General features: G+C 54.2%; 5 protein-coding genes across 5 annotated transcripts; 1 reads left to right on the top strand and 4 right to left on the bottom strand.

The window, feature by feature from the left end:
* Positions 1 to 132: 132 nt before the first annotated feature.
* Positions 133 to 2,338, bottom strand: PG998_001512 (C2H2 finger domain transcription factor crzA; the record flags this gene model as incomplete). The annotated part of the gene is made up of 2 exons (XM_066868330.1): positions 133 to 1,146; positions 1,184 to 2,338. The coding sequence occupies 2 exons, from the start codon at positions 2,336 to 2,338 to the stop codon at positions 133 to 135; spliced, it is 2,169 nt and encodes a 722-aa protein (XP_066736745.1).
* A 4,303-nt stretch (positions 2,339 to 6,641) lies between these two features.
* Positions 6,642 to 7,770, bottom strand: PG998_001511 (Alternative oxidase; the record flags this gene model as incomplete). The annotated part of the gene is made up of 2 exons (XM_066868329.1): positions 6,642 to 7,071; positions 7,133 to 7,770. The coding sequence occupies 2 exons, from the start codon at positions 7,768 to 7,770 to the stop codon at positions 6,642 to 6,644; spliced, it is 1,068 nt and encodes a 355-aa protein (XP_066736744.1).
* Positions 7,771 to 8,728: 958 nt separating this feature from the next.
* Positions 8,729 to 10,147, bottom strand: PG998_001510 (uncharacterized protein; the record flags this gene model as incomplete). The annotated part of the gene is made up of 3 exons (XM_066868328.1): positions 8,729 to 8,749; positions 8,900 to 9,308; positions 9,387 to 10,147. 3 exons carry the CDS (start codon positions 10,145 to 10,147, stop codon positions 8,729 to 8,731), a joined length of 1,191 nt encoding a protein of 396 aa, XP_066736743.1.
* A 588-nt stretch (positions 10,148 to 10,735) lies between these two features.
* Positions 10,736 to 11,770, top strand: PG998_001509 (uncharacterized protein; the record flags this gene model as incomplete). The annotated part of the gene is made up of 3 exons (XM_066868327.1): positions 10,736 to 10,936; positions 11,001 to 11,692; positions 11,755 to 11,770. The coding sequence occupies 3 exons, from the start codon at positions 10,736 to 10,738 to the stop codon at positions 11,768 to 11,770; spliced, it is 909 nt and encodes a 302-aa protein (XP_066736742.1).
* Positions 11,771 to 13,603: 1,833 nt separating this feature from the next.
* PG998_001508 (adenylate cyclase) lies at positions 13,604 to 20,915 on the bottom strand (the record flags this gene model as incomplete). The annotated part of the gene is made up of 5 exons (XM_066868326.1): positions 13,604 to 13,821; positions 13,880 to 16,260; positions 16,310 to 17,579; positions 17,899 to 20,171; positions 20,725 to 20,915. The coding sequence occupies 5 exons, from the start codon at positions 20,913 to 20,915 to the stop codon at positions 13,604 to 13,606; spliced, it is 6,333 nt and encodes a 2,110-aa protein (XP_066736741.1).
* Positions 20,916 to 21,271: the final 356 nt, after the last annotated feature.

Below are 21,271 nucleotides of genomic sequence, written 5' to 3'. Positions count from 1 at the left end.
CCCGGATCTTGTTTGCTCCCACCACCCCCCGAAATCGTTAGAAATTCCAAGCATAAATCAAAACATCAATTCCCAGAATGGGGGCTAGAGAGTGACGGATACAGGCATCGCTGCCAACCGACCCCTCCCTCCCTACCGACCGCCAAAGTCGCTCACGTAGCCTATTTCTCCGAAGTTTTGCTGCATGCCGCCCTCCCCGAACCCTGACCCCGGACCACTTACATAGCCGTTATCATCTCCTTCGTCGTAGTCCGAGGCATCGAAGCTAGACCGGCCACTAAGCTCGTCTTCGACTCCAGGTACATCCTGGGTTTGCCAATTCATCTGCGCCAGGGCGGGATACTGTGCCAGCAACGAAGCCGGCAAAGCAAAGCCGCTGGGTTCCATGGGCGGATAGGCGTTGGGGTCCATCATGGCTTGTTGGGCAGCCATGTTCTGCGCCATACTATGCATCCGTTGCTCCTGCCACACTCGTTGGCGCTCGAGCATCTCCTCATCTAGCAGAGGCTTGATGCATATCCGGCCAGCTTCTGACCGGAAATGCCGGCCCAATGCATCGGCACGAGCGAAGCGTCTGCCGCAGCCCCATTGTCCGCCAGCCTTAAGGTCACCTTTGCAGACAAATTTCTTCTCCCCGGAATGGAGGCCTTCGTGACGCTTCCGATCGTGCTGTCTTGCGAAGGCCTTGCCACACACCGTGCATACAAACGGCCTCTCGTCCGTGTGGGTACGTAGATGCGATCGCAGATTGTACGCGCGCGTAAACCGCTTAGGGCAGAGGGTGCATTGGAAGGTGGCCGGGTGCTTCTGGACGCGCTTAGAGTTGCCGCTCTCTTGCGCGGCCTGGTATTCAGGGTCTGCGAGTCGCAAAGCGATCACATTGTTGGGGACCGCTGACATCGACTGTCGCCTCCTAGATGCGGCACTAGCGCTGCCTGACCGGTCGCCTGGCGATAACGACGGCGATGGGGAAATAGACCGCGAGGAGTCGGAGCCTGAACGACTGCGCGTAACCAAATCGGCCCCCAGGTGGTTGGATAGGCTCCCGGGTGTGCTCGTTCGAGATATACCAGGGCCACCACTGTTGTAAGGGTCGGTAACCGCTCGTTGGCGGCCTCGGGCACGGCCTGTACTTTTGTCAGTCATCTAAAGCTCTAACGATGGGAGAGGGAGTACAGCATACCTCTGTCGGGGGCGTAAGTGAAGTCTGGTCCATTGTTTGCTTGGGCATCTCGCCACCCTGCCTGGCATTGGGCGCGAAGTCAATGTTGATAGCAGGAGGCTGCATCTGGCCAGTCATGCCAACATCGGCAGGAAGAGAAGGGAAAGCCTCCGGGTAGCTAATCACCGGCGCGCTCACGTATCCCTGGCCGCCGCCCAGGGCGTAGTGCTGGTTGTGCTGGCCCATGTCTGGCATCTGCTGCGGCGGGATGCGCGGGGACATGGCTGGGCTGTGCGATGGACTCCGGCCCTGCTGGGCCATGTGGTGGGGGTCCGAGATGCTGAAGCTACCCAGCCCGGCGCTCACGCCGTCGTAGAACCCGTCCTGTGGCCGCTGCATTGGAGAATGCCCGTGTTCGGAATGCGAGTTGTCGAAAGTGTCCTGAGCAATCAAGTTGGGCGAGTGTTGAGCCGAAGAGACGTCCGAGTATTCGGACGGGGAGCGACGGTGCCCTTGGAATTGCGCAGCAGACCAGTCGACCTGGTTCCCCAAGAGGGCAGCTTCAGGGCCAAGGGAGGCGTTCCTCGAGTGTTGGTTGGGAGAAGGCGAAGAGAACTGATGCTGGTTGAAGGCCGGCGACTGGTGTGCGGAACCGGGTTGGTGGGGGTCGGGCTTGAGGTGATGAGGAGGCGTAGGCGAGTGATGTATCTGAGGCGAGGTCATGTTGTTGATATCTGGTGTTCCAGACGGCGCACTACCACCAAAGAGGGGACTGTTGAACTGGTCTCCCTGGGTGGTCGGTGGGAAGAGGGAGAAGTCTCCACCCCCGTTGAAGTCGGGAGTGAGCAGGTTCTGGTTGAAGCCTGCTTGGGTCTGGGTAGGGAAGGTCGAGTCGTAGGACGCTGTGTCAGCCAAGCCCTGAGTCGGATCTAGGAACTGATTGCCTCCGGCGGCGGTGTTGTAACTGTTGAAGTCGGTGGGTGCGTACTGCGGCTGCTGCTGGATGCTTGTCGCGGTGGGGTTGTCGAGGCCAAGTCCGAGACCGATAGTGGCATCGGGTGACGGGTAGGGATGAGGCGAAGGAGAATGACTATTTCTTATATGAGGTTGTTGGTGACCGGCAGATGGAGACCGGCCACGAGCCGCATGGGCTCCTTGTGCAGCTTGTTGATCCATGGCGGCGCGATGTTTCTAAAGACGGAAGCAGACGTTGTGTCGCGAGGCAGAATCGCCAGTCAGCCTTTCAGGCACGCTGGCACCGTGGCGATGCAACGGGCACAGCCCCGAACGAGCGCGAATCCTCTAGCGTGAGACGAGGGCTGGGATTGGTCCTGGACGAGTCGAATGCGCCTGGGGGAGGGGGTTATAGTTGCAGACGAATGGATGCTGTAGAGGTTACGTATGCGAGACGTTGCGCGTAGGTTGTAGACAGGTCGACGGCTGTCTCAAGTCATGTTATGCGATGAAAAGTCGCAATTGGGAAGGGGGGTGGGAAGAAGACAGCTCGCTCGTCTCATCACACTTCCGGGACTTCTAAAGTACAAGAGCGATGAGGGAGGAATAGCCCCCCCCCTCCCCTCAAATCCATGTCCAAGTCCAAAGTCCCATCAGCCCAGAGAGAGAGAGAAAGTAGTGCGCCCAGTCCTAATCCTAGTGCCTGTTTCCAAGTGCCCAATCCACTAACGATCCCAGTAGGGGTAGTGGGTAGCATGTATGTAGGTTCTATGTAGGTACCGACACCACCAGCCTGCGGCGTGTGTGTACATCCCAGGGCAGACTTCAGAGGTGCTTTTCGAGGGTTTTTGGCCTTGGCACGATGCAGTGGACTTTTCAGGGTGATGATCCAAACTCGTCTCGTCTTCTCCGCAACTGGTCTTTCTTCACCCCCTCGAAGTGATACTCGACAAGCAAGTACATAGGTAAGGAAAACCCTGGCGGGAAGTGACGTGGGGATAGGATGTGGGCTGGGTCTCTATGTATGTACATAGATCTCGTCTTGACGTGTTCGGTCGCAGGCGCGCCATCAGATTCGTCGGAGGGGGTTTCTGCACAGCCTGCCTACTTCGGTTGAACACCCAACTTGATGCGCGGTACACCGGATACGTGTGTAGAGTCGAGTATGTATGTAGGTACAATAAAAGCATGGCCCGTCTGTTCGGTACCTATCCTAACCACCCAGAGCCACACTAGCACCTCGTATGATGGCGGTACATGTTTGGACGGTTCACGATGCTGTACCTAGCCAGAGAGAGATAGAGCGAGCCAGTGACTGGCAGAGAGGGGGTTGGTCCACAAGCGCTAGGCCCAAAAGCCCATTTGGTCGTTGTTAGACTGGACTTCCAGCGGGTCTGCTGTCTAATGTTAGAAACCGACTGGGCGCTGCTCTGCTTTTTCCTAAACCCCTCCGAGCCCAAGCAGGTGTACTCCGTAGCCGAACATACATACACACATACAGACATACATATGTATGGCTTGCCAACGGGGAGTGAATCGCTCGAAAAGTATAACCCAAACGACAGGTTACTTGTGTGTCTCGCACGTACATCTGATACAAATAAGTATGCAGGTGTCGGGCATGTGAAATTGTGTGGTAATTTGGACAGGTGTAACACCGGATGGATCAAGTATACCACCATGGCGTGGACTGCGGGTTGAGTAAGATGGACTGTCGCAAAAGGCCATTTGCCCGCCCAGCAACACCCCTGAACAGGGTAAATTTGTGTAGTAGGAAGGTCCATGGCGACGATACATTGTACTGGCAACTGGTGACTGGCGCCAAAAACCCCCAGATATGGTTGATGTTCACAAGCAATTGCCCTATCAATCAATACATATGTATATGTATGTATGTATGCCAGACGGTTAATACCGGTTGCACACGAATAGTAAGATGAAAACTGGAGAAAGTCGATGGACGCGAGACGAGAGAGATGATCGATATCAACTGCCCAACTTTCTCGAGAAGAATGAAGAACACAGCACTGGACTGGCCTGCTAGCCTGGAAGCCTGGACTGGACCGTATTCTGTGCCGTACTCGCAATATGGCTTCCATGGCCAGCAAAGCGAGCACTCCACGATCTGCCTCGAGTCGGAGCAACAAGGTTCAACTGGCGACCTGCCCCAGTGTGCGAGTCGGCTTGTCGGGCGCTTACCGAGTACTTGCGGTACAAAGTATCTGTAGCATTTGGAATTGCCCTGCGCTAAACCCTACCGTATGTAATGCGCCCAGCAGACACATAGCATAGCAGAACAATATGAGAATGGGAGGGCCCCCATCCCATTATTTCGCCCTGGGCAGGCGGCGCGTACGGAGTGCATCGGACGAAAGTAACCTCTGGCACGATTTCACCACGCAGATGGCTCGGTCTGTCCAGGAGTCTCTTCTTCAACTTCTCCCGTTCCCGCTCTCTTCTGATAGAGAGTTGAACATGGCATGGCGCTTGCTTGATCGCCAAGACCGGGTTCCGCAGTCCTATCTCGATACGTGTGAATGAGACGAGCTTGAGACGATCGAGGCCAGTTTGCGTCGTACATACTATAGCTCTACAAGTTTCTGAGGTGGCATTCGATCAGTGCTCGCTGGCTTCCCCATAGCTCAGGCGCCCCTCCCCGTATCACACCCTTCTAGAAGAAGTCTGTCCGTGTGCCGTCTGTGAGGAGTCGGTGTCGGTGTCGTCGTCAAGGGCTTGGCAAGGGAAAAGCAAAGAGTGGCAGCGTGTAGCATGGCGCGCATTGACGATACACCCACAGCTGGCCAGAGACTCCGGAAAGAATACGACCCAACTTCGCAGATCATCGACGACTTCGGAGTTTTAATCGCACTTCAACCTGTTACTGTTACGATGACACTGGCCACTCGTTGGCAGGCTGGACCAAGTACGGCTGTAGTCACCTATCCTACATATAGTGTTATGCACTATTCGTGTGCGGAGCAACGTTGGTAAAAGTACGACACGCTCACACACACCCAAAAAAAAAGATTAAAAAGGAGCTTACCGCACATCTGAGTGTATGTATTTGCGAGGTTGGTTGATAAATTTGGTTTGCCTGGATCCTTGAAACGTCGGGTCCTTGAAACCCACCAGTTCCCTCTTGATCGGTCGGCACTCTACATACCTAGATACATATGTACAGCCCCGCACACCCCTCCTCCCTACCTACATACGTGTGTACATAGATCACAGATGGGCCGAACGGCTAGGCAGGTATCATCTCCCATGCCCATGAGCATATCTAGCTGCCGGCCAAAGGCAATCAAGCAAGCAGGGGCGCAAGGGGCACGGGGGAGAGTGGTGATGAGGAGGCTCATCGGCTGTCTTTCCGGGGGTTTGCTCGAGTCGTGGCCTATGTGCAGCTCGTCCGAAACGCACACAGGGGTCTTGGCAGGATGTCCACGATGACAAAAACCAGATGGGTGGATAGGGTATACAGATGAGAGAGATGCAGATTTACCGTCCGTTCCCTCTGGCGGTATGTATTGTCTGTATGCCCCTCGCGACACACGGACAGGAAAATCAGGCGGTGGGTGTGTTTTATCTGACACACGTCATCCACCGACATGCGCAAGCAGTAGAGCCGTACAAAGGGTATGCAGCCAGACGGCAGGCTAGACAGGCAGGAGAAGCAGAGGATGCTACTATAGGCCTGCTATTCCATCAATGGTGGTTTGATGCCTTCCGGAGCCCGGCGAGCCGGGTTGGTTGGTGGGGATTGGGTTTTTCGCAGCCATGACAACATTCATCCAAGTAAGTGTGTTACTTAGTTAGCACAGCCCCCCTCCAAAAAGACCAAAATACAACGTACATGCCTAATGCCTAATGCCTAATGCCCCCTGCCCCCAAAGCAGAACCGCGTTTATTTATTCACGTGGGGTAATCGTGGCTGTCGGCGGCTGTGGGAAGCTTATTGTTTCCAATTTTGGAATCGAACCTAACAAGCGCGGCCGACAACATGAGCCACCATCTCTCGGAGCACAAACACAATCAATCGTTCGCACATTCATTCCTTCGTCCGCCCTCGATGCAACTGGTCTCCGAGTCATGCCCATTGCGGCGAAGTCGACCGGTCGGCGAGGATCGGTTCCTCACAACCACGTATTGCTCTCCCTTGGCTAACCTGGGGTACCAAGTACGGTCATGCATAATCTATTCTGGGAATAACTCCCTTTTGAGGATCAACATAATCTATCCATTTGCCTACAAGGGGCGGCTTTGAACCCGCAACTCCCGCCAACAAAGAAAACCACACCAGAGCTGAGAGAGGTATCTAGAGATGCCAGATAACGCCAGGAACACCAGAAACGCCAATGCATGTGTAATTCACCTCCTGTCAACCTCTTGTATTCCCAAAAATGACACGCGTGAGCGAAAGGGAATTCGACCTGTGCCAGGGGTGGTTTTTTTATTCCAGCACTCAGCTGTCTTGACACTGATCCGAGGTTGTTGGTTGCTACGGTTCTCCGGAGCACACACTCGCTTGTCAGATAACCTCCACCCGCTCGTATCCCTGAGGCTTGACTGCAGGCCGTGGTGGCGCCCGGCCACTCTTGTACTCGCTAACAAACGGGTTCGGGTCCTCCTTCTGGTTGAGGTTGCTGAGAGTGTGGTTGACACCACGGTGACAAGCCTCATCGGCCCGGATGTACATGATCAAGTCTCGCATCGATCGCTTGCCCTCGGGCATGTGCCAGTAGTCGACGGCGATCTCGGGGATCTTGAAGTCGGGATCGGTCCATTTGGGTAGCTGCCCTTCGTCCATCTGCTTGAGGCACATGGTGTAGGTGTGGACAGCCTCCTCTTCCAGATAACCGACGAACCGGTGTGTGATCTTGGGCGACACCAGGTAGGACAAGAAAAGGGAGTTGAAATAGACGCCCTGGGCTAGAACGATGAATGATTTCATGAACCATCTAGGTCGCTGTCAGCAAACAACAAACTCTCTCTAGGAAAGGGGCATTGGGGAGTACAAACCCTGGTTCACACATCTTCATGAATGTCAACAGGTGCATTCGCTCGTTGTAAGATTCCTCGAGCAGTGTTTCGATCCAACCGTTGTCGCGCTTGAGCCGTCGAATACTACGGAGGTGCCTCAGCATGCCGGCTACCATGCCAGGGACCCCGGCTATCGACTCGAGGAAGATGAAGCGGATCATCCATTGGGCCTCGGTAAGGGGCTTGATGGCGGATACGGCCGTGGTGGGATTTGCCTTGTCGACCTTTTGCTCTTTCTGCATGCCCGTGGTGAAGTCCATGCCCCAGCGGCAGAATCGCATGAACTTCCAAGCCACCCATTCGCCTACGGTCTGAGGTGGTCGGTGGTCGGGGACAACATCGAGCATCTCCTGTTCGGTGTATCCGTGGTGAGGCCATGCTGGTAGGGTCTGGCGGATGTGCTCCGTCTCCTTGACGGGGAAGAAGTCGCGAAGTTTGCGGTCTGGGGTCGAGGAGAAAGCCCTCGAGTTACCACGCTGTTGGATGCATATGGTGGTCCTTCTCAAGCCAGCACTGTGAGCGAGGCCGGAGCTGTTAAGAAGCGGAGATATGGCTTTCGATAGCTGGCGTGCCTGGTTTGGCGTGCAGAGCTTTGGCTGGACTCTTGCTGACAACATGAGGAACAAAGTAGGGCAAAGGTTATGGGACGGTATGGAGCAGGACTCTGAACAGAGTAATGAGGTATGGTGAGATACTTTTATCGAGGTAGGTAGGTGGCTTTGTCTTTGTCCATTCGACTCTGGGTCGTGGCAAACAACCAGGGATGTTACCTGAGGCACCTCGGGATTTATATTGCCTTACACACGAGCCAAGTCCCCCTTAGACTGGTGGTCCATGACGAGGGGATATTGTGTAAGATTCCGAATCAGCGAGCCCAAGCGCCAAGCCAACCCGGATTACTGGAATTTCAGAGACGGTCCGGTGACTAGCAAAGGACGAAAAAAACTGGATATGGGTGACAGTTGGGACCGCTGCACAAGGTCTCAGCCTCAAGCGCCAGGCGAGCAAATGCCGTCAGACTGCTCCCGGCAACCAATTCAGCCGCCTTCTCATATGGGATTGCCGCCCTTCCAGACTGTCGGATTCTGCCCCTTACGCGACTCATTGGGAGCGCGCCGTCTCGCCTGGTCCGATGAGCACGCATTAACTACTTTGAAATTGTTGTCCATCAAAATTGCATGGGTTGAAAGGTATCCTACGGACTTGAGAAGGATTACGGGTGAGTCAGCCGCGGGATCTGGAATTTGAAATGATCGGGAGCTAACGGGGTGAGATGGACCCCCAAATGGGATGCCCACACAAAGGAGCCCTTCCGGCCAGTTTTCGTCGGCGCACTGGGGCCCAGGGGCGCAACAAGACGGGCTAGCTATCTTCGCCATGCCAACACTTTTCCCTCCTTTCTCACGTCGGGATTGTCTTTGAGAGATTTGTCCAACTCCGAGGTCACACGGCCACATTACGTAGACGACCTCCTAAAGAAGCCACATGCGTGGGGCTGACTTTTACGCCGGACACGGTCGCCGCTGTGAATGAAGTTGCACTGCATTAATGACGCTTCGTTAAGCGGGGGATCAATCACTGCCAGCCGCCTTCTTCCTGTATATCCCCCATGGAATCTTCTGGTTATTGTGCCATACCCGTTGCATTGGTTGTCCAGACTCGAAGGGACATAGAAGAAAAACCTGGCTCCGGCAGAGTCGCCATCTTATATCCGGCATCTCACTCGTGATTAGATTCTGAACTTACGATACCATCAGCAAACAAGGGCCCCAGGAAAGTGGTCTGCAGCCACTCAGTGTCTTTTCTCCAGCCCGCGAGGACAAGATCCCGCCCTAGAGTCAAAGCAGCCAGAACCATCGGCAAGGGGTGCGGAAGGGGCGCGTTGCGGTCGCGCCGGTAGTACCAGCATATCAGATGCACACCAGCATGGATCGCGACCCGAAATGCCGACTCTATATCCAGCGGACCGTATCCCTCTACGAAGCCCCGTATGGTAGGGAGGATGGCGGCGACGCCCCTGAAGTGCTTGCGCTCGTAGAGATCGGCTAGCATGCCGCCGATGTCCACGGCGCGGTGGCCGTGTTGAACGTTCTCCCAGTCGATGACGAAGAGTCTGTTGGGTTCTAGGACAGACTGTTGCGGGTCCCGCCAGGGGCTGTTTGGGAGTAGAACACTGTTGACCCAAGATTTTATGGTCAGAAACCATATCTGTTTTTCCACACTGCTCACTTACTTGCCGGACCAAAAGTCTCCGTGAATGAGACCACTACTTCCTTTACCGTCAGCGGGTGGTTTCTCGAACTCCTGCTTCATGACAGCTTGGACATCTTCCAGCGTGTCCTTGTAGCCTCCAATTGCCTCTGGGTGACGCTCGAGAATCTCTATGAAGCTGTCGTAGGTGGTGAGGCACTTCAGTCGGCGCATGCCCTGGTTGGGCCCTACGCCTTCCAGGAGGGTTTTCTGCGCGGGCATGGACGCCCAGCTGTGGAACATGCGAAGCCAGGAGCCCAAGGCTTGGCCAACAATCATCGGGCTGGATGCCGGCAGGGTCCGCTGAAAGGCGGAGGGCGATTGCAGTATGGTGGTCAGGTCCGTCGTGTCGGCAAAGTCCTGGAGAACCTGCGTATGCGTCTCTCGGTCAAAGTGGTACAGCTGCGGGACTCGAACTTCTACAGCACCACTGCTGGGGGAGGTGATGGTCCGGGGAAAGCCATCCAGAACTTGCAGCATGGACTCTTCGCAATCGCATCGCGTGATGTCCAAGGGGAAGTCGCGATTCGTAGCGACGAAATCGGTAGACCATTTAACCACGACCGTCTTCGCGGCCGTGCTATCATTGCCGCCAAGGGGCTTGATGAGAACGCCCCGATAGAGAAAGTTGGCTGTGCCACCACTCAATCTTGTCCAGGCCGAAACAGCATATCTGGTCCGAGCCAGCTGATGGCGCACCCGCCGAGCCAAAGCCTGTTCTTCTGCCTCGGTGAGCGGTGCCATGGCGCAAGCATGAGTCAGTCACATCCAATGCATAGACGTAAGGCAACGAAGGCATTCCCGCCCAATCAACTGAACAGTGCATCGGGACAAGTCCGTTTCAAATACATATATAGCTGGGGAAGAATGCCCCGCCGGGTCGAATCGCGGGGTGATGGGGTGGCTTGTGTATAGGACGTAGGAGAGCAGGCACAGTGATGCGTGATGTCATCAACGGCCCAATCACGAGAGAGAGAGAGAGAGAGAGTGGTTGTGCACGAATTTTTACCGGCGGGGTGTGTGTGCCCAACCAAGACCAAGCAACGACCCCTCCAAAAATCTGACAATTTCCTCCAGGGCTTGTGAAGACCAGCCAGGCAGACAGACTATTCCATTGATTCCTTCTTTCTTCCCTCCCTACTAGATCCTGTGGAACACCGACTCCCTCTCCCCCCATACACGCCGATTGCTGCATCGCCACGTCGCATTTTACTCGACAACCGATTTTCGCCGTCAAAATGCCCCCAAGAAGCAGTGGGGTAAGTTCAACTACACCACCACCCATGTACCCCTCCTAGTCAGATGGTCGTAAAGACACGCGGCACACGAGACATGCGACTTCCCTGTGTAGTTCCGGTGTCTTTGGATCATGCAGCCTATCGCCTGCGTATACACTTGGCTGACCGCTTGCTCTACCCGAATCTAGACGAGGAGGGCGAGTCCGACTCCAGCAGCTCTTCCGGCTCCCCGACTACCGCTGCCGCTGCCGCTGCCGGTCGCCGCAAGTTCGACGACGAAGAGGACGACAGCGATGTATGTTGAGCACCATGTTCTCTCCCATTTTACGGTTTGCAACATACTGACGCTCTTCCTGCAGGTTCTAGAGTCTTGGGACGCCGCTGAGGATTCCGAAGTCGAGCGTGAGAAGGCCAAGAAGGCCGCAGAGACCAAGGCCAAGGCCGATGCTGAGGCCGCCGCCAACAAGAAATCCAAGAAGCAACGTATCGAGGAACTCCGAGCCGAGCGCGCCCGACAGCTGGCCGAAGATGACGATGGAAGCGACGACGAGACTGAGGGCGAGCGCCGCGAGCGTCTCAAGCGCACCGAGATGGAGTCGGACCTGAACCACGCCGCCGATCTCTTCGGTGGCATTGGTGTCAGCAAGAACCGCAAGGCTGTGACTGCTGGCGCTGCCGTCCCCATCGACCCCAAGGATCCCACCAAGACCATCAACCTGGGCGAGCTTGCCCTGCTGAACCCCCAAACCAAGCTGCAGTTTGAGAACATGCGCAACGTCCTTGTTCCCATCATCGGCGGCAACGCCAAGAAGGCCCACTACACTCTATTCCTGCAAGAGTTCTCCAAGCAGCTGGCCAAGGATCTGCCCAGCGACCAGATCAAGAAGATTGCGAGCACCCTGACCGCTCTCAGCAACGAGAAGATGAAGGAGGAGAAGGCTGCCGATAAGAGCGGCAAGAAGAGCAAGGCCCAGAAGACCAAGACCAGCGTGGTGATTGGCCGCACCAACCCTGCTGCCGACACAGCCACCTACGAAGATGACTTTGGCGAGTATGTTATCCCTCTGCAGACCCAGCCCCTCTGTTGGGTTCGGATGCTGACCATGTTTCCAGTGATGACTTCATGTGAAAGGCTTCCCAACTTCTATCATCCACTGGACATTGCTCCATAGAGGCTCTATAAGCGACGCTTCCGGGTCGAATTCGTGCTCCCGAAACACTTGGATTCTGTATATGCCCATCTCAACACAACGGCCTGGCCCTACAGAGACTTGTACGAGAGTCGCTTCATCTGACTATAGATTCGGGCACGCCAAGGAATGGGACCTAAAGTCGGCTTTAGTTCCATCGAGTTCATAAGGCCACTGGCGTCTCCCCTGACTGGGCGAGCGCTGAGGAATAATTGCTCGCGGTTATGGGATACCTCTACCTGCACAAGGGAGATGTTTTCGACATTCGAATTGCTAGTTTGAGCGGAGAGACGCATTGGGGGCACCTTAGGGGGTTGCGCGTTGCTGCATTTCTGCATTAATAGATAGTCTGATCTGGCCGAGCGTATAGAGATGAGAATAGACATAGGGCTATCACCTCGAACACATTGCAAAGGCCTCTAGCTCAAGTCTGTCTTGGTAACTAGTAATTTTGCAACTGAATCGTACCTACTACGCAACTCGCTCAGGGGCTATGAGCTCCTGCAGCGTCCAGCCCCTGCTGAGCCATTTGCAACCCCTGATGCTGCCGCCCTCGCCGCCGCCGGGGACGTCGAAGAGATAGGCATAGCAGACGACGGAGTTTCGTTACCAGTTGAACATGGAATTGATGGCTTCGGACAATTCGGCGCTGCCGCTCTTGTCGATACAGAGCGTGTCGATCCATATGTAGGCCAGATCATCAGCCAGTGCCAGTTCTGCGCTGTTCAGCTGGGGCTGCAATGGCTCTTCGTGTAGCCAATGGAGGCAGAGGCCGTTGGCCAGGCACAGTACAACGAAGTAGCTGAAATTTACACTGACGAACAAATACATCCTTCCGGCAGTCACTTCACTCGGGCTACGGCAATCCCCTTGTCTATTGCCTGATACTTCTCTCTCGATACCGATAACCGTTCCGATCAAGAAAAAAAAACAAAAGCATGGGCCTTTAGTTGGATGATGAATTAACTATCCTCCTCATCGTTGTGCAACGCAACGCGCACACATAGACAAATAAACGAGGCAGGCTCACGTTGAATACGATCAATTACTTTGTTGGTCATAATAGCCCGCCACTGTGACCCATGGCTCTTATTTACATGGCCTTTTCACTCCGCTGACGACAGGTTGTCTCATGTTGTCTCATCATGCAGCCTTCCGTTCCTTGATACCAAGTCGCTGCTGACGTCAGATTACATCGTACTCGATCAAGAGAGGAAGCCCCGTCTCACTCAAGGGGTGCCTTTCCCCCCCTTTTGATTTCTCCCACGGCCGAAATAGCCAGACCTCCGTTGGGACGCCCAGGTAAGGAATATTCAGCCTTACCCCAGCACGGATGGCATAGTGTTATGATAAAATTGGCCTGGCATCGCCTTCCAAGATACCAAGTGGCGATGTCTGGGTGATGCTGGCAATTCGTTGCCTCAATGACTAGCCCAAGCGGCGATAAACAAGCGCCTAGAAAACAAGAACCATATCCCCAACGTCCCAATGGTATCAGTGGCAAAACTAGCCAATTCCCCTCCCCGGAATTCGAAATGCAGGTATGCCTCCCAGTAGCAAGAATGTTTCGTGACGCATTACAAATGTCGATAGGTATATAGGTATATCCGAATGTTCGCTGGAAAAAGGGGCAATGCGAAGAAGCAATACGACGATTGTATGCAGGGTATAAGAGATTGGGGAAGAGCGTAAATAAGGGGTTCCGCCAAGGTTGAATATAAGTGAGTATACGTGAGCCGCATATGTGCGAAGAAGTCGAGGGACAATACTGATCATTCCTCCTCCGTATCGATACCCTCGTCTTCCATGTCGCTAAGAGGGCCGTATTTGGCCTTGTACATTTCAAGGAGCTTGAGTTGTTTCGCAATGTCATCTAGAACGTCTGGCATTGGTGTTCGGAGATCATCGAGCTTCGTGATCGTCCCTCCGCCAGCTGCAATATGCCGCACCGACAGGGTTGTGACGCAAGTCTGTGCCAGCCCATTAGTAGCTGATGAGGTAGACCAGACATGGAGAAGATAGATGTGACTTACCTCGATACGGCTTACTTGATGTTCCATAAAATTGAACAAGAACCGTTCGGTGACTTCGCCGCCGCGTTGTTTCATTCGCTCCAGAAGCTCCGTCTCGGGGGGGTTGGAGGCCTCTACCAGAAACCTCCTCCAAGGTACTGCATAGCATCTCAAGACGCAGACTGACCTTCCACAGGGACCAGATCATTTCGGGGTCAAACCCGAGCTCACTACCTGCCTCGAGCGTCGCCGGCTTTAGAGCAGCAATCTCGACCGCACGAACATCCTGGTTGTGGTATTCGATTCGGCCAGCAAGCGAGTGTGGATAAAGCGAGTAAATGTACTCCGGGTTCTCTAGACCCTTCAACTTCTTTTCGCCCATCTCCTTGACTTCAAAACCTTGAGAGCTCAATGATTTTAGCTCGCGACGGATTTGAGCGGCAACAGCATCGTCGTCAAAGGCGTCCTCGGCGCCGTTAGCACCGCCGCGTTCCTTTTCTTGATACGTTTCTAGGCAGCGCTGGATCTCGGAAATAAAATCTGCCGACACAGTGATTTGGCCACCATCGGCAACCGATGAGATTCGGGACGCCTTATTGACCATTGGGCCAAAGTAGTCCATGCGTCGCGTGACAGGGTCTATTTCAGCAACAGGCTCACCATAATGAATACCCATCCTGACCGACAACCCTTTGAAGATCGGGTTCTTATCATCGTCGAATACTTCTTGGCACGAGACAGAATTCAGGATCTCAGGCGGCCATTTGACCTCGAGGAGTTGAGTCTGTATCGAGAAGCACCAGAGAAGGGCCGAGGTTGCGGTGGGAAACGACACCATGAAGGCATCGCCTTCCGTCTTGACTTCGTAACCACCGATCCGGCGTAATTGTCGCCGCATTACTTCGTTGTGTAGCTTGATGGCCGATCTCATGGCCGAAGGGTACATCTCCCACAGATTGGTCGAGTTCTTGATGTCGGTAAAGACAATGGATGGCTTCCCGGTAGGAGCAGGGACTTCTGCCTCCAGACGATGAAGAGTCGAATCTTGGACCTCTCCCTTGGCTCGCTTGCCACGTTTGGCCGGATATTGGAAATCGTCGGGTATGCCGGATGGATACAGTGACATGCTCTGGCCCCTATGCAAGCGCGCAGATCGTTCTTGCCGGCGCTTCAAGTCCGAGACGCTAATCATCATGATCATGATCTTTGCGTTCGAGCCGTAGGCCATGGCGAGATCACGAAGCTTCTGGGAGGCGCGCATAAGATCGCCTCGCTCTGATCGAGCTACATCCACTATCAAGCCAGGCGTCAGGTACTCCCACAGTTCTTTGGTAGCAATTAGTACCATTTCGTCCTGTGGCGTGATGGTCATCTTGGCGACATGCGGTGCCGCTTGGACTGCAGGCATCAGGTCTACATAGCCAAATGCCCGCGAAACCTCGAGAAGATCGTTCAGCCGACCTTGACGGGACACCCACCCGCCAGCATCTCGGATGCGCTGGCGCTCTGTGGGTTCAGCTGGATCATGCTTTCGAGTCAAAATTCTGTGCGAGCCATCTGACTGGATGACCATGGCTTGTGCGTCACCAACATTGGCGACGTATAGCTCTTGTGCTTGCAGGTAGACGACCGTGGCGACGCCACCAGAGTTCAAATCCTCCTTACTCAAGACCAAAGGGGCTGCAGACCCACGATGGGAGCCTGATGGCCGCTCTTCCGTGTGTTGGTAGGCTATTGTCACGAGGTCTTTGTTCAGGGACAAAAATGCTCGACGAAGTGCATCAGTAGGGGTTTCGTTTTGTCGAGTTTTCAGGGCCTTGAGCTCTGTGGCAAATATATGACCAAAGTTCTCATGGAGATACTTTGCAATTTTAGAGCCGCCACTGCTGAGAGCCTGGCCATCAAAAAGCCCTAAGAGGGTTTCCGAGTCCGATGAGTTGAACCGCGGAACGACGAGGTCAATTGTGGATAAGTGTTCGTTCTTACCCAGAGTGTCGGCCATGCCATAAGGAAGATGGCCAGCCAACGACCCGGAAGTTCGAACACGTCTATCTTCGCTCTGATCCGGAATGCTCGGTTGCGTAAGGGTGACATCCATCAAGCCCAGAACACGGAGATTCTGGAGCCTACTGAAATCTGTATACTGCTCGCGGTTCTGCACGCCAGTTCCAAAGCCTGTCTGCTTGATCTCCAAACGTTTGTTGCCTGACAGATTGAGGTACCGCAGATTAGGGTTCAAGTTCCAGTTCCAGTCGTAAGGGACGTTTGAGATGTTGTATTTCAGAGAATTGTTTCCGCAGTCAAGCACTGCGAGTTTCTTGGCTCTTGAAAAGTCGGCTGGCAAGTTCGTGAACTTGTTGCCGTTGAGATGGAGGGTTTGGAGTAGGCTGTACTCCTCTAAATCATCTGCTGGCAAGCTTGTCATGTCATTGCCCGACAAGTATAGTTCAACAAGTTGTGGCCAACTCTTGACGGTTCTTTTGAGGCATGTCGCTGAGGTCATTGTAGGATAAATTCAGAACGCGCAACTCCCCGAGCAAGGTGATCTGGTCGAATACATCATCGTCGAGTTGATTGTCTGCAAGGTAAAGATTGCGCAAAGACCCGGCAAAAGTATTCGTCAGTCTAGCAGAGAGCCCCGAATCTTTTCTGGAGTTCATCGAAGGAGCAACTGTGGTGCCACCGCTTGACGCCCCTGTCGTACTTCGCGACACAACAGATGTCTTACGGCCGCCTTTTCCGTACACAGAAACCACAGAGCTCTTGCGGTCTGCTCCACCCGGAACTGGTGAGGGACCAACGCTGAGCAGTGTGCTGGATGCTTGGCTTGGCCGCCGGGATCCATCGGGCATGAGCTCCTCTGTGCTGGAGGCCGAGGAAAGAAGACCATTCACGGTCTTGCTAGTGAACCCTGACGAATGCTGCGGCTCTCCGGGTGCCTGTGGAGCACGTGAAGCAGGCTTGGGGAAAACGTCAAGTACGTTGGATGAAGCATTCAATGATTCCAACTTATTTGCCCACCAGATTTCATTTGGCAGCTTTCGAATATTGTTGCCCCTTATGTCTAGGACTTTTAGCTCGGTCATGCAGCCAATCTCGATAGGCAGCTCGCCTACTGAATTGTTTGCAATACTGAAGTGTTCTAACCTTCTCAGGTTGCCGATAGTGTTGGGAAGGGAGACAAAATAGTTTTTATCCAAGACCAATCTCTCCAGGTTCGGCATATTGTTGAACGAACCATCAATACTGGCGAGTTGTGCGTTCGAGAGATTCAACATCTTCAACGTTAAGACAGGGCTAACAATATCAAACTTTGTGATCGGATTCGAATTGAGCTTGAGGCTTCGTACTCGCTCAAAAGTACCGATAAATTGCGATATCATATTGTGATCTGCCGAAAGGATCTCCAGCTTCGGCAGTTCGGATATGACGTCGATCGAGGTGAGGGTATTGTACTTCAGATCCAGCTCGCGAAGACTCGTTAACCGGCTGAAAGTCGACGGCAATGCGCTCGTCAGTCGGTTGTTCGTCATTACAAACTTCTCCAGATTCCTCAACTTCCCGATCTCGTCTGGAAGCGTTGCAATAGAGTTGAAACTGACGTCGATGTCAACTAAACTGTCAAGCTCGCAGAGGAATGGCGGGAGTTTGTCCAAGAAGTTCGATGATAGATTTAGGGATCGCAAGGACTTGAAGCCAGAGAAGTAGGTGGGAAGGCTGTTTAGGCGGTTGTTGGCTAGGCTTAGTTTCAGCAAGCCACCCAAGTGATGTAGTTCTGCATGCTGCAGCTCTTCCAACCGGTTGTTGGATACATCAAGGTACGTTAGCCGGCTCGCTCTTCCGATACTGATTGGCAGTTTCCTGGCCTCATTGCTAGAAAATTTGATGTCCCTGAGCTGGGGGGCACGCCTGGATGAAATCTCGGGGTAGGTCCAGTGAGAGGTTGCGAGACAAGTTAAGCGAGATGATATCGCCGGTCTTGGAATACAGGGTGATAGGTATCGTGATAAGGTTCCGCCCGGAGAGGTCCACATGGTTGAACTTGGTGGTCCTACCGAGCCCAAGATCATGAGGAACAACGGTGAAGTCGCTGTCTCTAGCCGACAGGAAGAGAAATCGGCAGAGATAGCTGTTGTCTTCACGACCGATGTCCTCCAATCGATCCTTATCCTCGTAACCAACCTGCTGCAGAAGGCGTTTTTGAATCAGCAGCGGGCGTTCGGCGGCCGCGAGTACCCGGACCTGATCGTGCTTCTTCAAGACAATGTGGTAGTTTTCGAGACCATCTTGAACATACGTCTTCTTAACAACGTGGGACATGACCTCAGACACCGTGGAGTCTAGAGGCAACTGGATGGTTGCAAATGTCCCATCACCACGGAAGACGCGGATGCAATGCGCTGCCTTTTTCTCTTCGGGTCGCGGGAGGGTAACGGATTGGTCTATGTCCTCTGCATGTGTAGCTTGCTCATCGGCGTTCTTCCTGACAGCCCAGCTGTCCGGTGCGTTCCATGCGCCGCCTCGAGACCGATCTACCTCAGGTACTCTTTCGGGTTCTTTCAGGAAAATCGTAGGATCCATAGGTGTCAGAGGCGGGGGGTGGGCTAGAATGCCCTCCATATCGCTCAGGTTTGTATCGAGGTGGAATACCCTGCCCGGATCGTTCCTATCGGTCGGCCCAATGTACTCATCTTGGTCATCGTAAGGCCTGTGCGGGCGATTCTTCTTGGAGAAGGGGAACTTGTTGTTGAAAGTTGCATTTCGATTGTTTTGGTACGGTCTGGAACTCGGTGGCAGTTGTTGGGACGGCGGCTGCGACTGCGACTGCGGCAACGGTGACTGCTGCTGCTGCTGCTGCTGGTTTTGTAGCAGCTGTTGTTGAGTTTGTTGCTGTAGCATCTGCTGGTGGTGCTGCTGTTGTAGTTGCTGCTGCTGCTGCTGGAATTGCTGCTGCTGTTGGATCTGCTGCTGCTGCTGCTGCTGCTGCTGTATCTGCTCGTATTGATTTATTGGAGGTAACGGTTTGTTGTTGTTGTTATAAGGCGTCTGGTCTCCCAGTGACAAGTCTAGACGTGAAGATCCGGATACCAAAGAGCGACTGGATTGCGGTAACTCTCTAAGTCGGGATGGGGCAGTATCCTCTTTGTTCTTGTGCTTGTGTCCACGAAATCGATCGAAGATGCCCCTCTTGCCGTGATGATGACCCCCAGGGGAAGTTTGGCCATCGACGGAAGCAAGCCGGCTACTGGTGCTGGGTGTAGGACTTTGGGCTCTCGGCCGCGAGGGCTGTCCCGCGGAGCCGGCGCGGTCTTTCATGGCATAAGCGCCCGTGATAGAATCGTCTCGGCTGACCACAGGCCTCAGGGAGTTTGCATCCTCATTGCTCTTGTTATGTCGATGATGCCCGGGTAGATGCACTATGGAGTGACCGGATCGCGACGAGGACGAGGTTTTGGGCGGTATCTGGTTTCCAGCGTTGTCCGCGTAGCGCTCTTTGTCAGGTCCAGCCAGCATGTCGCGGACAGGTGCTTCTCCGTACTTGGCTATGTCGTTGGCCTCCTGATAAAGAAACGGCACCACATCGCTCGATGGAACAGGTGTGCGTGGGCGTGACGAAGACGGCGACGCGTCTCGGGTGTGGTCTGTGGCGTTTGAGTAGTTCCTTTCGCGATGCGGTCGATTGAAGGAGTAGGAGCGTTGGCCGTCTTTGGAGGTGGCATTAGCAGGCAGGCTCGTCTCCGATCCATCGCGGCCGGGAAACTCTTCCCCAAAGAATCCCTGCAATTTCCTTAATCCACCTCTAGTGCCACTAGCTTTGGATCCCTGGCTGCTAGCAGTGGTTGTGCTCGCGACAGAGGGTCGTCGGTCGTCGCTGAAGGCAACTTCTGGCATCTCGTAACTTCCTGTTCCCGGCGCCTGGCTCGGGTTTGCTGTTCGTGGCGAAACTGCTCCTCCTATGCCTCCCGCGCCCGGCCGGAAGGCTGGGGACAGCTGGGAGGCTGTGGATAGTGCATCGCTCGAATCGTTGTAAAAGGTGGTCCCAAAAAAGCCCGAGGGCGGATTGGACGTCGCGGCACCGTTACCCGGCATGGACAGCCACGGTGAGATCTTGTTATGTGTCGGGCTAGCTGAGGGAGATTCTTTTTGTATTTGCGGAACGCGGCCGCCAGAGGGATCTAGCACGGCAAGGTCGCGACGGTAGTTGGTGAGGTCGCTCAGTCGTCGCGAATCGAAGAAGGAAGTGCTCGAGGTCGTAGATGCGGGCGACAGGGTGGTGCGGCTTCCGGTGGTTGAGGTCGGCGAGATCTGAGAATCTTCTTTCGATGGCCTAGACAAGAGCCGAGGCAGGGAAGCTGTCAGTTCCAAAGGTCATTCATTACAATTGTATAAAGCGGCACCAGCAGCTCTTCATCGGCCCAGTCGATGATTCACGCGCGCAAACGTCTGACAGTCGTAGGGATCGTGCAGATCATAACACGCTCGTTTGCTTTTCTTTTCCCGTCTTTCTTTGTCCGTCCATGGAACGGCGCAATTGAAGCAATGATCCAGTGACAGCGAAGGAGGGCCCTTTGGCCCAAAAACACAGGAAGATAGGGTTTGGGTATGAAGAAGAAAGAATGCAAGGGCGGCCTTGTCCTCCTCGAGCATGTGGCGAGCGCAAGCCAATTGCGATTGTAACATCAAAAGGAAAGAAAAAGAGGAGCACCAAATACCACGGCTCGCTCCTTCATTACTTTGACAGAAATGACATATAGGAAAGCAATACGTAGTAGACTCGACACGGACATGAACCTAGGCATGGGCATAGGTCTCCCCGAAAGACTGGAGATGGTGGTGTGTAGGTACTGGACTGTAGCGCAAAGGAAACACGATTGACCCACCTGACGGTCTTGCCATTCTCATTAACTCGCAACGGTTTCGGTGCTGCCTTCTTGGAGACTGCTGAGACGGATGCCGAACGACTAGGCGCGGGCGACTCATTCCCAGCGCCGGGCTTGAGCGTCATGCTCGATCGCCCGCTGCTGGAGCTCGCGAACGAGGTGATTCGTGCCTGGCTATCATCTTTCATCATTGTCGTCGGACAGGGCACCAGACTCTCAGGCCGTGTCGCCAAAACCTCATGGGGGCTCCACTAGCAGGGAAACGCCATCAATGGTAGTGAGAGTGGTAGGGGCTAGCTAGAGTCATCGCTCCGGGGGATATGGTGCGTCGTGTACGGACGTGTATTGCGCGCAATCGGTCGCTAGATAGGAATTGTTGTGTGGGAGCGGGAGGTGAGTGTTGCGCACAATAACAAGCAGTTGGATATGTAGGTTGGGCATGCGGCTTGGTGAGCATGGGCGGCGGGCAAGTGTATTTGATGTATGCTACAGCAAATGGATGCAATGGGCCAGCTGGGACGGTGCTTAGGCGCAGCAGCAACAGGCG

Source organism: Apiospora kogelbergensis, assembly GCF_038363985.1.
Source record: "Apiospora kogelbergensis strain CBS 113332 chromosome Unknown utg000001l_segment0_segment0, whole genome shotgun sequence".
In the NCBI taxonomy this organism is placed as follows: Eukaryota; Fungi; Ascomycota; class Sordariomycetes; order Amphisphaeriales; family Apiosporaceae; genus Apiospora; species Apiospora kogelbergensis.
The sequence above is the reverse complement of the archived record's forward strand: the minus strand, read 5'-3'. Positions and strand labels throughout refer to the sequence as shown.